The 16,860-nt window shown below is 36.1% G+C and overlaps 1 protein-coding gene across 1 annotated transcript in view; it reads left to right on the plus strand.

Moving 5' to 3' along the window:
* Nucleotides 1-2: 2 nt before the first annotated feature.
* SLAIN1 (SLAIN motif family member 1) overlaps nucleotides 3-16,860 on the plus strand; it is a gene marked incomplete at its 5' end in the record, with an annotated part of 56,478 nt that continues 39,620 nt past the window's right edge. Inside the window, 2 exons of the mRNA XM_011378154.2 lie at nucleotides 3-376; nucleotides 13,139-13,278. Of these exons, the coding sequence (XP_011376456.1) occupies nucleotides 3-376; nucleotides 13,139-13,278 (514 nt within the window). The remainder of the gene's footprint in view (nucleotides 377-13,138; nucleotides 13,279-16,860) is intronic.

Here is a 16,860-nt window from a genome sequence, read left to right on the forward strand (position 1 = left end):
CCTGTAGCCCGTTGGGTCCGCGGAGCCCCCCGGCCACCGCCGCCGCCTCGGGGGGCTTGGGGCTCGGGCTGGCTCTGGGCGCCGGGGGCAGCAGCAGTGGCGGCACCAGTCCCGCGTTCTCGGGGACCTACTGCCTGCCTAGCCCGGCGCCCTCCCTGCTCTGCAGCCTGGCGCAGCCCCCCGAGGCGCCCTTCGTCTACTTCAAGCCAGCGGCGGGCTTCTTCGGCGGGGGCAGCGGTCCGGAACCGGGGGGCGCCGGGACGCCGCCTGGGGGAGCAGCGGCGCCACCCGCGCCGCCCCCCACGCTGCTGGACGAGGTGGAGCCTCTGGACCTGCAGAGCGTGGCCGCCTGGCGGGACGAGGACGACTACACCTGGTATGGCCGAGCTGCGCTCCCTGCCCCGGGACCCGGGCCTCTGAGGCCGCGGCGGCGGCGGGGAGGGTGTGGGCAGGAAGAGAGACGCGGGCCTCGCCAGTGCCCCCCGACGCGGCTGCTCGGCAGGTGCCTCGCCGGGCGGTGAGCCGAGGCTTTACACGAGGGCGGAAACCTGCTTCTAATAGCTCAGGCTAACCCGACTGGGGATGTACTGATCCCCTCCGTCTCCTTGTATTCTGCTCTCTGCTGATGATTGGGTCCCTAGCGCCTCCTTAGTATTAACTGAAAAATCCATGCTAGCTTGTCTTTTTGTCACTCAGTCTTGTTCTTTTCCCCCGTCTTTTTTGGTAGTGACGGGGGATGGGTAGGGGTTGGCCTCAGTCTGAGGCTGTAACTGTTCTTTCCTTCCAAACGCTGGACAGGATTTACGTGTGGTCCCTCCTCCCGTGCCATCCCTCGCTGCCTGGTGACGGATCGCCCCTTCGAGATCCGTTCTTGTATTTTGGGTTGTGCCATCGTACGTCCACGTCCCCAGCATTTTCATTGATAGCTTCTCATTTAAGCGACCGATTTGGTTTTCTAACTGTGCTGACCTCACGGGCTTTCCTGTTAGTAATTGTGTCAAAAATGAGAGCTTTTCAGGGAATGGAGTGGGCAACTTGAGGACATTCTATTGCATAAGAACCAAGGAGCTTTCTTTAATTTTTAAAATTACACTGGTGATTGAAGAAAAGTGAGATTAAAGAAACTATTTTTTCGAAACTCTCAAGTTTTCTGATAAGGCTGGGAGCATTTATTCAGTTGAAATCTGGTTAGCTCTTTCTACTTTCCTTCAATGAGTAACCTTGGAAGGGGTTCTAATTCCTTAGTTTTCATGCTACTTGCTTATGGAGTAATATACTTCAGTCACTAGAGAAGTAGTGGGATATGGTCAGATGGGTAGAAGCTTCAGATAGTGTGGAATTTACCTTCATGTGGGGAAAAATGAACAGCACTCACCTCTTCATAGCAGTGGCTTGAAGAATAGTTGTAGTCCTTTTATCTTGGGTGCTTTGATTTAGGACCTTCTTATTTTTGCAAGCTGGGTTTCCTCACTTTCTTTGTGTTGCTCTTGCATGATTGCACAGGAGGGAATGGGAAATGGAGAACCTTACTGGTTTCCTCCTGGGAACTGTGGTGTTCCTTTTCCCTTACACTCTTCTATATGAGAACTCTGATTGTAAAGTATATTAACTAATTGGTTTGATTCTGAGAATCAGAACGTAAGGAGAATGTTCATATATAAGGCATTCATCCTCTTTAATACTTTTCAGCAGCTGCGGCAGTAGCTCAAGCTGTAAAAATCAAAACAATTCACCGCTTTCTGGAAACTTTAAGCCAGTCTTTAGAAGCTACACCTTTTCTTGTGAAGCCAGGCTGTATTGTAATCTCAGTTTCAGCCTGAATATGTTACTGGAAAATGCTCTCGTGGTTCTTAGATTATCATGAATAACTATAAGCCCTTATGCCACTCTAATGTTATTTTAGATTTAGTACTCATTTGGCCTTTTCTGAATATATATACTTAAGTAATGGAAGGAAACTTATTTATATTTTTGGAGATCAATTCTATGCTTTAAAATATTAGTACTTAAAAACTATACCATACTATTATAAGTGAATTAGATTGGTGATATATATAATTTTATTTTAATAATATAAAACTATATATAATGAACTTCTTTTGAATGGATTTCTACCATATTTAGTTGTCATCCAACTATTGCTTGTATTTTATACCTAAAGTTGGCTTTTGTAGTTTTTTAAAAATCAAAATAGCTTTTTTTTTTAAAAAAAACTCACCTATTTATTGGGATTAGCCTGTTAGCACTTCAGATGGTTTGAAGCAAATCTAAATTGTAGCAGTTTTTAATAATTTTATTCATCGAATATATGTGAATGAATCATTGCCTTGACACTTTACAAATGTTTCTACAGACAAAAGGCACAGTATTTATAGAGTATTGTATTCTCCTCAAAACAAACCTAGGATTAGAATCTCAGGTGGAAAAACAGAGGGATCATTAATCTTAGTGGGATGAACTTAAAATTTTTTTTAAGGTCACCAGATTTACAGAAAACTTTCTATCATAGCATTTTATGCTTTAAGATATTTTTGTATTGCAATATTTTGACCTGTTGATGAAAAAATAATCAACAGGTTTTACCCCACTTGTAAATGCTTGTAGTTTCTTCATCACTGAAAACTGTATGTCCCTGTCTTGTGGTGTCACAGGGTACTTTTCCTTTGGATTCCATGATATATGTTTGCAGGATGGCAACTTATTTTTATTTTCTTTGTTTATTAGGAAAAAACTAATGCATAATATGTACTTGATTATTTTAGAAATATTTAAAAATAAAAGTTACATTTTCATCGTAAAAGTCAAAACACAGAAGTGAATATGAGGTTGCAAATCATCCCTCTTACCCTCAATTTACTACCATAACTCAAAGTTAACCCTGTTGACATTCCGTAGGTCCTTCAAGATAAAAACACAATTTTACATATCAATTTGCAAATATATACGCATCAGTTTTTTTATACTTTAATTGAACAAATCTTGGATATCTTAGTCTCCCTGTGACAGATGCATAATTATGAAGGTAAAAGTGTTATGCACCAAGTTATTATTAACTGAATCACCTGCAGTTTTTTATTCATTTTTATCATGATTTCATCCTAAAGAGTTCAAATTGATATTTGATAATTTATTTAGAATAGTTCTTCCTGCTAAGATGTCCTGTCTTCAGGAAAGAAAGTTCACAAATGTAGATCAATCATTGAACATTTTACAAGTTCTTTCATGTAAATCTGTTTTTTCTAATAAAGCAGAGTAACTATTCACCTTTTAACAACCTGGACTATACTTGGCTCAAGAATTATGTGTAGAAGGAAAGCAGTGAATTTGTAGTCAGTATTTGCTTGATGATAGTTCATTGGTTGATAAATGATCAGTCAGATGTCTCAGGTCTGTTTTCAAACAATTATTTAATCTATAGGTATCTTCTATTTATAACAAAACAAACTTTGATGTAAGAAAAACAGTGTGTTCTGCTTTTCATTTTGATGAAAAGTTTTGAAGCAAAACAGTTGTCTTATTTCTTCAAATATTTATCTCAGCTGAAGTTAAAAAATTTAATTCTGCCATAATACAACCTGGTTATCTTTAGCACAATGCTGCTAGAATTAAATGTCTCAGGAAATTAAAGTCGATTGAGATTCCAGAACCTTAATTGTTAAGTCCAGTTATTTTAATCCCATAGTATTTCATCTCCGTTATTTCAATGTTGAGGGACTGAAGCCCCAAGCCAAAATGACATATGTAAGGTCCTACAGTTATTTACTGACAGAATTAAGATCAAAATCTAGGTTTACATAGATTCAGAAGTATTTGCACCATTGGTATTTTTTCTCAGCTTTGATGTGACCCATTTGTGGGATATAGTCAGTTTAGAGGATTGACCAGCATTTCCTTTTTTTTTAAACATTTAAATGTTATAAAATTAACTTCTAAGTTTATCTTGTATCTTTAACATGTCAAAAGTAACAGATATTTAAGTTTCTTTTTTTTTTTAAATGAAGTGCAGTAGAATATAAAATCAGAGTGCATTATATCTTAACAATAGAAACTTGTCTTGGATAAATTTATTTCAGTTTTACATGCGTGTAACCTGGGTTGAAATAGTAAATGTGTTTGTGTTTTATGGTCAAAGTTAGGAAAACTCAAGTTTATACTGTTTGAAAGCTAAATGGACTTGGAGAAAACAGGTGGGAGAGCATAGCTCTGAAGATGGTGTAGCACTGGAGGAAGATCTTGCACACCTCAGCCAGAAAGACAAGTCTGTGTTTAGAAAATGCCAAGATAAAAATGTGCAAATATGTAAAATACAATCATAAAAAGACCTTTATTTTAGTGGAGTGGCAGTTAGCAGAATATTGAGACATGTAAAAGGAAAGTGGCAGAGATTTTAAACTTGCCCACCTGGAAAGGACAGGAGAAAAGTACATAATCATACAAGGGAAAAATGGTGATAAGTGTGAATTAAGGAAAATTTAATGAATGAATATTCATCTTCTATGTGTAACACCAACACCTTGGACAGCTGGCTAAAATCCTTGCCAGTTCTTCATCAAAGCTGTTGAACACCTTGTACTATACATATGGCACAGCTAAATTAGACCACCTAAACTGTTTTCTTTGCATAATTGATTTTCAGTGAAAAGACCAAAGGGTGCTTCATTTTCTGACAATGCTAATTGAAAAACTGTTTTCTAGGAGAAAATGGAGTTGACTAAAATATGTGCTGATGTGTCTTTAAAATGAGTAACTTTGAGATGCTACAATGAGACACTGAAATAAAAGTTTAGATCTAACTGGAGGGAGTGGTGAGATTCTGCTATAAGATATAGTTCAGTAAATAAATTTGGACTTCGTGTATCTTTTTAATAGTTTAGTGGTGGTAAGTTTCTTTGCAGTGGATGACCAGTTTGACCCTAGCAGGTGCTAGTGAATTGAAAACTGTTTAACTAGAGATTGATTATACCTATCTGTGCTGATGTTTTAGCTTTCTTTAAAATAAAACTCGTGATCGAAGGCTCTTAAAGTTGCTTGAAACAACTTCATGTTACTTTTCCATGACAGGCTCTGTGTGTGTGTATGAAGCCATATCATTTGTTTTTGCATTGTCTGCCAGAAGGATGACTTTAGAACCAAACATTTACTTGAGAATAACTGAAGTTTTTTTCTAGACAGTTGTAATACTTCATTTGAAGCATTCAGGATTATTATGGTGGGCTTTGTATTATTTCTGACCTCTCAGTGTTAGCACACGTATGAGTCAAGGAGTCCAGAATATGAAATGTATGGAAGAGATTCTCTGTGGATAATAGCTTCTAGTCATGTGCTTTTGGAAATTATTGAAGAAAAGTTAAGGAAAATTAGTGTGACATTTAAGGTAATAGCTTTTCTAATATTTGAAGAATTCTTAAGTTTTAGGCTAAGTTTTTTCAGATATTCTTGCCAGATTCTAATATACCATCAGTGAAACTAGAGAAGTTGAAAGTAGTTTGTAAGTCACTAGGAAGTATGTCGTGTGAATGATAGCAATAAAGGATATTGTAAATGTTGCTGGCATTGTAATACCAAAGGATAAGGTTATTTTTTTAATGACTTTAAAAGATTGGAACCATTTAGGAGAAATACAGCTTTTGCTTTGCTTACCTACTTTTGGAGATCTATAAGTTGTACTCAAGGAATTTATAGCTACATCTCTTTATTCTTTATTTAAATCTGGCTCTAGGCTTTAGCCATGGAAGTAATAGGCTCAAAGCTATACTGGGTACATTGTTTGGAGACTAACCCTGAAAATGATCACTTGTCTTAATACCATATATTTACATAGTGCTTCTAAAGTTTTATCAAAGTAATTTAAAGTAAGATGTAAATAGTTGAAAAACTCATCTCTAGCTAGGTTTTTTACAGAAAACAGCAGTCCTCTACTCTTTCCTACTTCTGCATCCACCACACAAGCATCCCTTTGTACTCCTCTATTTATTTCTTTCGTTCTTTATGTCTAAACAGTATTTATACTATATATTAAACATCTATAGACTTGTTTTGGAAGGTGAAGACTAAGCTTTCTTCCCCTCACCCCCAAACCACCATATCTTCTTTTCCTTCCATGTTTTTTTTATAATTTTTGTAATAAATCATATAATGTCTGTATTATGATTATAATTATTATTAGCTGAGCCCTGTGAATTGTATGTTAAATTTATTTTTTCTAAACCCTTTGTTTCTCCAAGAGTTAATAATGGTCTCTCTTTTCCCCCTTCACTTCCTTTAATCTTCGATTACTAATTGCTTATCCACACACTCTGCTGGAGCCATAAATTCCTCAGTAAGGTCCAACACATTTGATAATCTCTTAAATCTGTTCTTAAAAGTATATTTTGTAATGCTATCCATGGAACGGATATGCTAGTCATGGGAATGCCTTAGGTTTCTTGCCTATGTAGGAGCTACTATTTCTTAAATTCTTTTTCTTCATATTTCATTTGTTCTTGGAGGTGGGTCATGGCCTCCAGTAGCTTTCTGAGAAAAGGCACGTGTACATTTTGAAATCTTGCATATTTGAAAATATCTTTATTCTTTTCTCCCTTATACAAGAGTCATGGCTGAGCTGGGTATAAAAGTGTAAGTCAGTTTTCCTTTATGTTTGAAGACATTTTTCTGTCTTATTCTAATTGTCATTATGTTCTAAATATTGAAGTTTGCTGTGATTTGGATATGCAATTCTTTTTGACATTAGCCTTTTTTTTTTTTTTTTATCCCTAGTGTTCTACGGTGTCACATTGTACCTTGGTATGGGCCTCTTTATCATTTGTTGTACTGGACATGTGTGGGTGCTTTCACTCTAGAACTCAGTGGCTTGTCTTTAACTCTCAGAAATGTTCTGTCTTTTGTTTTTAACATAACTTTCAGTGTGTGTGTGTGTGTGTGTGTGTGCACGCGCACTCACGCGTATTCGTGTTTTAAAACTTGCAAAAATCAGATTTAGGCTCATCTGGTGCAGTCATTTAATTTTCTTATCTCTCATTGTAAATCTGTCTTTGTTTTGCTTCTGGGAGACTTCATCTTGACCTTCTAAACTTACTGAATCTTTTGTCTCTGCTATAATAGTTTCATTTTCCAAGAACGAAGAAACTGTATCTTTTGTTAATATCCTGTTTTTGTTTTACGAATGCAACATTTTCTCTCAGATGAGATTTTTCTCATTTCTTTTTTTCCCTCTACTTTTAGTCTCAGGGTTTTACTTAAAAGGAATATTACAAGTATCTAGTGTCATTGGTTGTTTGTTCATACCCAAAGGAGGTATTGAAGCTTATCTAAAGCTCTGCATAGGTGGCGCTTTTTGACTGGTACACTTTACTAAGTGATTGGGTGGATAGCAGTTCAATTTTTAGTATCTCTAGGTCTTCTCTTGGGTTTATCTGTTTCTCCAAACATTAACCTTCTGTACTGGAAGGTATAAGTACGGCAGTCAGTTCTAGGAATGTAAAGGGATACATGGGGCTAGGGTTCTAATGAATCAGGAGATAGACTTTCGTTTAATTTCTCTGGTACATTAAGGTTCTTCAGCCCTCCTTCAACTAAATTTGGTGTGCCTGAAGTCAGAGCTTCTCTGGATCAGCCTGTCTACATAGTAAGTCTCTGGTCTTAGGTTGTGATAGAGAAGGGGTGGCGGGACTGGCTGTAATGGGGGTAGAGGAGGGGATCTGGGGTTCTATTTGTTTCTTATGCAGACTTTCAACTGAACTTCCTGCTTTCAGTCACATGACCATCCCATGTTCTGTGAACTTCAGGGTTGTGTGAGACTTAAGTACCAAATAGCGTGGGCGGACAATGGAGTGTGAAAGGGAGAGCTCCCCACAAATGAATATGGCATAGTGGGTCACTTAACAATCAGATGTTCCTTTGGCAAGTGAGCACTGCTTTCGAATATGCTGTGAGGCTCTGTGGTCAAATGAAAGAACTTTATTACAAAGGCCCTAATTGGTTAAGGAAATCTTCTGTGGAGTTCACTACATGCAAAAAGCAAAAAAGTCTACCCCCCCAAAAAAAAAAAATTGGTGTGAGTATCTGAAATCTGGAAGCAAGCTGGTTGGTGGAAGCTTCCTAGTAGATAGGAATGGTTGTCCCTCGTGATGTAGGAGATACTGGGCAGAACAGTGCTTCAGATAGTGGCTTCACGTGGCAGCGAAGAGGGATCTGGGAATAAGCAAAGGCTCAGATAGTGACATGAATTTGTGTATTAAACAGTGAGGAAATTTTGTTAAAGCCTAGAGATAAGGAAGTTTCACACTTGACTAATTTAGGGGCCCATTTATGTCAGGACTGCTTCTCTCTCATTTACCTACATGTAGTTGGCAACCTGAGTCTTAAGTATTAAGAAATTGAAGGGCAGGAAGCAGTTCCTGTCTTGTGTCTTTTATTTTACAGCTCTGTTAAGGATTAAGTGAAATATAAACTGCATCTATTTAAAATGTACTATTTGATAGGTTTTGACGTGTGCGCCCACCCGTAAAATCATCACCACAATCAAGACAGTGGACGTATCCCAGTTGTCCAAGTTGGGATGGCCCTTTGTATTCCCTCTTTCCTTGTCCTGCCTACCTCCAGTCCAGACAACCACTGATCTGATTTCTGTCAGTCTAGATTAGTGTTTTCTGTACTTTCATAACAACGAAATCATATAGTATGTACTTTTTTTCATTTGTTTTGATCTGGCTTCTTAACAATCAAGATAATTATTTTGAAATTCATCTGTGTTACGTGAATCAATAGTTCATTCCTTTTTTTTGTGAGAGCTATTCGATTGTATGGACATAATGGTTTATTCATCTTTTAATGAACATTTGGGTTTTCAATTTGGGGCTGTTACAAGTAAGTCTTTGTTATGGACACATGTATTGATGTCTTTCTGCTAAATACTTAATGACTTCTGAATGACTGGAACAGATAGCAGGTGTATGTTAACTTTTTAAGAAGCAGACATAATCTTTTCTCAAGTAGTTATGCCATTTTACATTTCCACCAGCAGTGTATGAGTTCCAGTTGCAACACATCATCACCAATACTTGCTATGGTCAGTCTTTTTAATTTTAGCCATTCTAGTAGTTGTATGGTAGTTTCTCATTGTGGTTCTAGTTTGCATTTCCTTAATGACTAATGATGAGCTTATTTTCTATACGCTGTTGGCCATCTGTAGATTTTCTTTGGTGAAATGTCTTTTTCATAATTTTTATTTTTTATTGGGTTGCTTATTATTGAATTTGCAGAGTTTTTATATATGTTCTGCATACAAGTTCTTTTATCAAATATATGATTTGCAAATATTTTCTCCCAGTCTATGGTTCATCATTCATTCTCTTAATAGTGTCTTTCAAAGAGCAGAGATTTAATTTTTATGCAGTTCAGTCGATATTTTTTCTTTTATGGATTATGCTTTCAGTATAAGAAATTGTATCTAAGAAATATTTGCCAATCTAAGGATACAAAGACTTTTCCTTGTGATATCTTCCAAAATTTATAGTTTGGGGTTTTACATTTTTGTGATATATTTTGTGTTAACTTTAGATATTGTGGGAAGTAGGTTTACTTTTTTGCAAATGGATATTCATTTGTTTCCCCAACCATTTGTTCAAAAGACTAACATTTCTTCATTGAATTATGTTTGTACTTTGTCAAGCATCAGTATTCCATATATGTGTGGTTCTGCTTCTGTTTATCTTTGTGCCATATGAAACTCTCCATTACTGTGGCTTTGTGTTGAGTCTCAATCAGTAGTAGTTCTCCAACTTCACCTTTTCCTAAGGTTGTTTTGGCTATTCTAAGATTTTGAATTTCCATATGAATTTTAGAATCAGCTTTTACATTTCTACCAAAAACCTGCTTAGCTTTTGATTGGGGTTTTGTTAAATAGATCAAATAAGAATAATTGACATCTTAACAATATTTAATCTTCTGACACTTGCACATTGTCTCCCCATTTATTTATCTTATTTATCTTAGAATGTTTTGTAGTTTTAATTGTATAGGTCTTGACATCTTTGTCAGATTTATCTTTAGATATCTTAGGGTTTTTTTTAATGTTATAAATCGAAAGTGCAATTTCAAAAATTCTGATTGTTGCTAATATGTAGAAATACGTTGAACCTTTTTACATTGATCTGGTATCCTACAGTCTTGCTTGTAAACTCCCTTATTAGTTCTAGTATCTTCTTTGTAGATTTCTCAGATATTTTACATAGACAACAATGTCATCTGTGAATAAAGACAGATTTACTTTTTTCTTTCCAATCTAAATGTTTATTGATTACCTGGTTGCACTGGCTAGAACCTCCTGTCTTTGTCTTGTTTCTGATATTAGGGGAAAGGCATTCCTAGTCTCTCATCGTTACTTTTTTGTAGGTGCCTTTAATGAGATCAAGGATGTTTCCTTCCATTCCTAATTTGCTGAGTTTTTTTTTTTTTTTAATCAGGAATGGATGTCATATGCTTTATTCTTTGTCCGCTGAGATTATCATATGGTTTTTCATGTGTGTGTGTGTGTGTGTGTGTGTGTGTGCACACGCGTGCGTGCGCACATACACACACATAGTAAATTACACTGATGTTTGAATGGTAAGCCAACCTTTCACTTCTGGAATAAACTCCACTTGGTAATGACGAAGTAAACTTTTTATATATGGTTGGGCTCAATTTACTAAGTATTTAGACATTTTGCTTCTATGTTCATGAGGGATATTAGTCTTTTATTTCTTTCTTTATGTCTGTATCTAGTTTTGGTATCAAAGTAACACTGGTGTCCCAGAATGTGTTAAGATATGTTCCTTCCTCTTCTGTTTTTTTGGAAGAGTTTGGGAAGAATTGGTATTCTTTAAATATTTGGTGGAATTAAGTGATGAAATTGGGTTTGGGCTTTTCTTTGTGGGTAGGTTTTTATAATTTTCTGTTCTTTAAACCTGTATGTTTATATATAAAATGTATATGTTGTAGGCAGCATAAAATTGGGTCTTTTGTGACCCCTTTAAAAATAAGGAGAAACTTGTCCACATGCCCATCATAATCTCACCCCTTAGTTTTATTGGCTACGATTGTGTCCAGGGCCTGTGCCTAAAGAAGTCATTGGGCAAATGAGGATAACGGGATTACTATGACTGACTTAGCCCAGTGCATCCATCACCAGGTGCGGTCTCCCAACAGCAGTATGAGCATCACCTGGGAGCTTGTTAGACATTCAGATTCTTTGACCCCACCCCAAACCTTCTGAATCAGGTAGGTTTGAATCAGACCTACCTGCCAATAGATGTTATCAATTTGTGTTTTAACAAGCCCCCTAAAGTATTTTGATGCACCAAAAATTGAGAACAACTGGCCTGTACTAAACTTGGGGGTCTAAAGAGAGCAACCTAGTTAGTACTGGACAGTTCAGGGCTCCTTTAGGGAGGGTGAAAGGGATGGATTTACATAGGTAGGTGATAATCCTGTCATAGAACACTGAGGTGGGGCCCAGGAATAGAAATTTTTAACTAATCAGTATACTCTTGTTGAAGGCAGAGTGTATACTCTTGTTTACACTCACAGGGGATAATGATATATTACAGTTATTATTAAATCAATTAAAACACTATTTTAGAATCTTCGTCTGTAACAGGGATTAGCGAACAGGCAAATTGGGCCCACTGCCTGGTTTGTATAGCTGATCAGCTAGATTTTTACATTATTAAATGATTAGAATAAAAGGGTACTATTTGATGACATGTGAAAATTATGGGAAATTCAACTTTTTAAAAAAATTATTTAAATTAGTTTTAAGTATACAGTACATTGGTTAGACATCTATATAGCTCATAAAACAATCCCCCCAATTGCTCCCTCCTTCCCCTGGCCCTCCACCTAGCCATCATATTAATGCTAACTGCATTCCCTATGCTGTGCTCCTCCCCACACCCCGCCAAAAAAAGTTGAATTTCAACTTTTAATGTCTATAGTTAAAGTTTATAGGAACACAGCCATACTTATTCATTTACATCTCATCTGTGATGCTTTTGGGCTGCAATAGTGGAGTTGAGTAGATGTGACAGAGTCTGGCCTACAAAATGTAAATACTTACTAGCTGGTCCTTTACAGAAAAAGCTTGCCAACCCCTGACCTAAAAGAATAAGTTGCTGATGAATAGTACAGTCCCCAATATATCTTGAGTAACTGGTAACTTATTCTAATAGTCTTGACTATAAATAGTGAAAGAGTGAATAATGAGGTATGTTATTTCAAGAAAGTATGCTCATTAGAATTATGGTAACCTTGTTTGGAGGAGTATTTAATGAGATTTATAATTAGAATACAGCCTTATAAAGTAAGGTCAATTATGAGAGCCAGTGATTGTAATTTTTTTCTTCCTTTATTTAGTTAACTTTTAGTTAATCCTCAAGACAACCATTTTATGTAACCCTATCACTGAAACTAAAATTTACGCCAGCACAATATTTCGTTCAGTGAAAGGAAATCTCTGTTTTAACTTACTGTGGTTTGTGGTGGTGATTTCAAATCCTACCTATTGCTGTGTAATGAGATAGATGCTGAAAGAGAGCTCTTCCTAAAACATATTTTGAAAGCTGTTTGTTTGGTTTTAATGAGAAAGAAACACATAACAAATTTAGTATAGATTTGAGGCAGGGGAACTACCTGATTAAAGGTTGAATCAACAAACAACTGATTTACACTTATTTTTAGGTTTATTTTTTTTAAAAGAACATAATATTTGCTTTGTTTGCCATGTCGTATTTACATACATTAGCCCAAGTTCATGTAAGATTCTGTTGCCAAAAAAGAGATGAAAATGTTCGTTTCTAGAAATATAAGTAAGGTCGTTCGATCATCACAGTACTCATTCAGGGTTAGTTCCATAACAAAAGTCCCCAATCTCTGACTGAGACATAATTTCATAGTTTTTTTAGAAGTCCTTCCCACCAAGCTACAGTAAGTGTCATATTTTGTTTGGGAATGTTTGCCTGTTAAAAAGTAATTTTGGTATTTGAAGTCATGAAACATGAGTTTGTTTTGATAGGAATGATCAAAGATGTATTATTTTCTCTAAAAGAGGTAATCTCACCATACCTATATAATACCTATAATGTAGATTTCTTTTTTTAAGGTTATACGTTGGCTCTTCAAAGACATTCTCATCATCAGAGAAATCCATGAGCCCTTTGCAGTGGTGTAGACACGTCCTAGATAATCCGACTCCGGAGATGGAAGCAGCAAGGCGCTCCCTGTGCTTTAGACTGGAGCAAGGTAATTGCAAACCTAAACATTTACATTCTCAAACTCTTGCCACTGTAAACTCTGTTTTTGTTGCTGGTTTTGGAATAGACACTTACATGGAAAAACCTTACCCTGAGGTCTGGCTCTTGCATGCAATTCACTTCACATGTATTACACATCAGGGTTTCTTAATATAGAATATATTTAGTTTCCTGATTGTTTTCAGTCAAATTTTGAGCTTGTTTTAATTTGTATTGGAAAGTAGGACTACATATTTTTCTACTTTTTTTTTTTTTTTAATTTCTTTTTGCAAATATGCCAGTAAGTAAAACGGGTCAGTCTTCTTCAGTCCTCTGTAGGTGGTAACAGGTTGTGTGGCTGGATTCCAGGATGGAAAGCTGATGAGGTTTCCTAGTTCTGACCTTTTTGAGTTCTTCAAATGTTTAGTTGTATCTGTAACTGGAAGTCCTAACCTTTATAAACTGGGAAATAATCTTCTATGTAATGTTAGTTGAATTATGGAGCCTGACATAAGTTTAAAAAAAAAAAAGTGTTGTAGAAGGAAAAACAGCCAAAGAAATGAGCAGTACTCAGTTCCTTGCTATTTTGGTTAAACAGACTACTTAATTAAAGCTGTGATTATTTAGGCTTTTGCTTGTCTTAACCTCTCAGTATCTGTTTTATTGTCTGCGAACACGGTTTCTATTCTATGGACTACCTGCGTCCAGATCTCACTTGAGCTTGGAAATTCAGGCTCTTGCCCCTTCCAGATTAAATAATCAGGGTCGCTGGGAGTGGGGCCGAAGGAGTCTTCATCGACAAGTTCGGTGTGGTTCTTATGCGCACTGAAGTTTGAGGACACTGTGTGTGAAATTCCTCAGGGATAATGAATGATTATAAAATATTAGGACATAAGACAAAGTGTAATAAGTAACATTTCTTGAGCTCTTAATTCTGCGATTGTCAGAACATTAAGTTCTCAACATTCTTCATTTTATTGTCTTACCACAATCATGAGGTAGATAGTACACTCACTTTTAGAGGTGAGAAAAGTAAAGTTCAGAGAAATTTGAAGGGTTACAAGGCCAGAGTTGATACCCTGGGGTAGAGCCAAGAGCCTGGGTCTCCCTGACACCTAAAACTCCCCTTAACCAGTAATATATACTGCTTCTTTGGTCCAGTCATAAATATTCGTGGAAGGTCAAATTATAAAAAGCATGTTTTATTAACATTTTAACCAATAGGAAATAAGTGATTTAGTAATAGAAAGTTGAAGAGTAGAATAGGAACAAAGGAGTTTAGGGTTAAAACTTTGGTGACAGATGCTTATCAGAGAGAGCAACTGTCTCGGAGCCAGGAGGCTCTGGTCTTGGTTCTCTTCCCTTTAACTCAAGCGACCCTAGCAAACCCTTAAATCCCTCTGGATTTTTCTCTTCCTAGGGCTGTATAGACCATCCTGAAGTTTCTTTACTCAAACATCCCTTGATTCAAGGACTTTATATGCACATTTTTTATATATAAATTTGGCTCCGTTTTATTTAAAATAAAATTCAAGTGAAATTTAGAACTAAGTTCTTTAGCTCCGGGGCGAACAAACCTTTTTTGAAAGGGGTCCAGATAGTAAGTATTTTAGGCTTTGTGGGCCACACATCTCTGCCAGGACTAGAAAGAAGTAACTGTTGATGCAGACATTAATGAGCAAGGCTGTGTCCCAATAAATCTTTGTGGACCCTAGGATTTGAATATTGTGATTTTTTTTTTCATATGTCACCAAATATCTTCTTTTTATCTTTTTTAAAGCATTAGTAAAATATGAAAACTATTCTTAGCTTCTGGTGGGTATTATAAAAGCAAGGGCAGGTTGGCCCCAGGCCATAGTTTGCTAACCCCTGCTCTAGTTCATTTGCATACAGGGTGCATTTACATATAAAATTGATTTAAAAAAAAGAGATCCTTTTGTTAAATTTGTAAATAATCCTAATTTCTGGTGGCTTTTGAGATTTTTAGAGTAAGTACCTGATCATCCGATTTTCCTTTGACAAGGAGCTAGAGCAAAATTGTGAAGTCATGAGGAAATGAACTGACATGCTGCAGTTTGTCATGATGTAATTTATTTAAATGTCATATAAGAGTTTATTTAATCAGAGAACTGCCATTTCAAAACCAAAATTAGGCTTTCTCTAAATTTGTATATAAATGTAAATCTTCCTTTGCCGTAAGACTAAATGCTTTTGCTCCAAAGATCCAAATCCATAATCTCATTATGAAATAAGTAATCCAGTAGAATAGGGTATTCATTGGATTAAATTTTTCTTTGAAATTTATATTTATAAAGCAATATGTCTGTAGTTTAGAAAGTAGTAGTCTTAGGATATTATAAGGAAAATAGCAGATTCCTACTATTGTCTAGATGCAATTACTTAACAAAGCCTATTTGTTTGATTTTGTTTGCCTCTATAAATTCTTTGCCTATATGGTTATTACCAATTTTAAACATTATCCATTGGCTTTCTGCTTTGGAAGATAAAGGTTTAATTCTTTTAATAGTGCCCCCCTTATACTTTTCCTCTGCATATCCTTCCAAGTAGCTTTTTACTAATTTTAGGATACATCAATTGATTATGATAGAAATATTAACCATACAATATTTTATTATTGTTTCTTTTTTCATCTAGCTTTTTGTTTTTTTTCTAGGATTAGTTGTAAAGAGACACTTATTTGCTTTTTTTTTTTTGTTATTTTTTCGTCATTAATTTATCCCCAAACGCTACAAATGAACCATCTGTAGTATGGTTAGACATACAAATCCACCAAGATTTTATTGTTTTTTAACTATTCCTCCTCGTGGTGTCCTGTTCTCTTACTCCAGTGTAAACTGGTTCTTGTCAGGCCTATTCAAAGCTATCATGGTGGGACTTCCTTTTGCTCTCATCCTGGGAATTCTATCCTCTCTTCAATGTTTCCCAGATGCAAACACTTTTCCTTTCCTTATATTCCCTTTTTTAGTAGAGTTCATTGTCCTGTTGCTTTTTGGGGTACATAGGAGAAGGAAGAGGATATGTGAGAGGTAGATTTTGAGGGCTTCATAGGTATGAAAATGCCATTATTGTACCCTTACTCTTACACTTGTTTTTTTTTCTGGGCTAAGTGTATAATTTTAGGTCAGAAACCATTTCCAACAGAGTTTAGAAGGCATTGTTTCATTATATCTTAGTTTCAGGATTGCTTTTGAAGTCCTATATCATTCTCATTTCTGATTCTTGTGACCTTTCTATTTTTTTTTTTGTGATAGACAGTGGGCAGTTCAACCTGGAAACTTATGCCCTGCAAAATTTCAAGCATTATTTCTTTGTAGTTACCCCCTCCCCTCCAGTTTTCTCTGTTCTTTCTAGATACTCCTTTTTAGTCAGATGTTTAATCTCCTGGATTGATGTTCACATTTTATATTTTTCTCTCCTGTTTTCTAGCCTTGATTTTTTTTTTTTTTTTTTTTTTTTTTTTTTTTTTTTTTTTTTTTTTTTTTTTTTTTTAAATACCTCTTCTAACCTCCTTTGCTGCATATTTATTAAGTACCTTCTATGTACCAAGCACCATTGTAGGTGATGGGGATAC

The sequence above is a fragment of the Pteropus vampyrus genome, unplaced genomic scaffold (assembly GCF_000151845.1).
Source record: "Pteropus vampyrus isolate Shadow unplaced genomic scaffold, Pvam_2.0 Scaffold332, whole genome shotgun sequence".
NCBI lineage: Eukaryota > Metazoa > Chordata > Mammalia > Chiroptera > Pteropodidae > Pteropus > Pteropus vampyrus.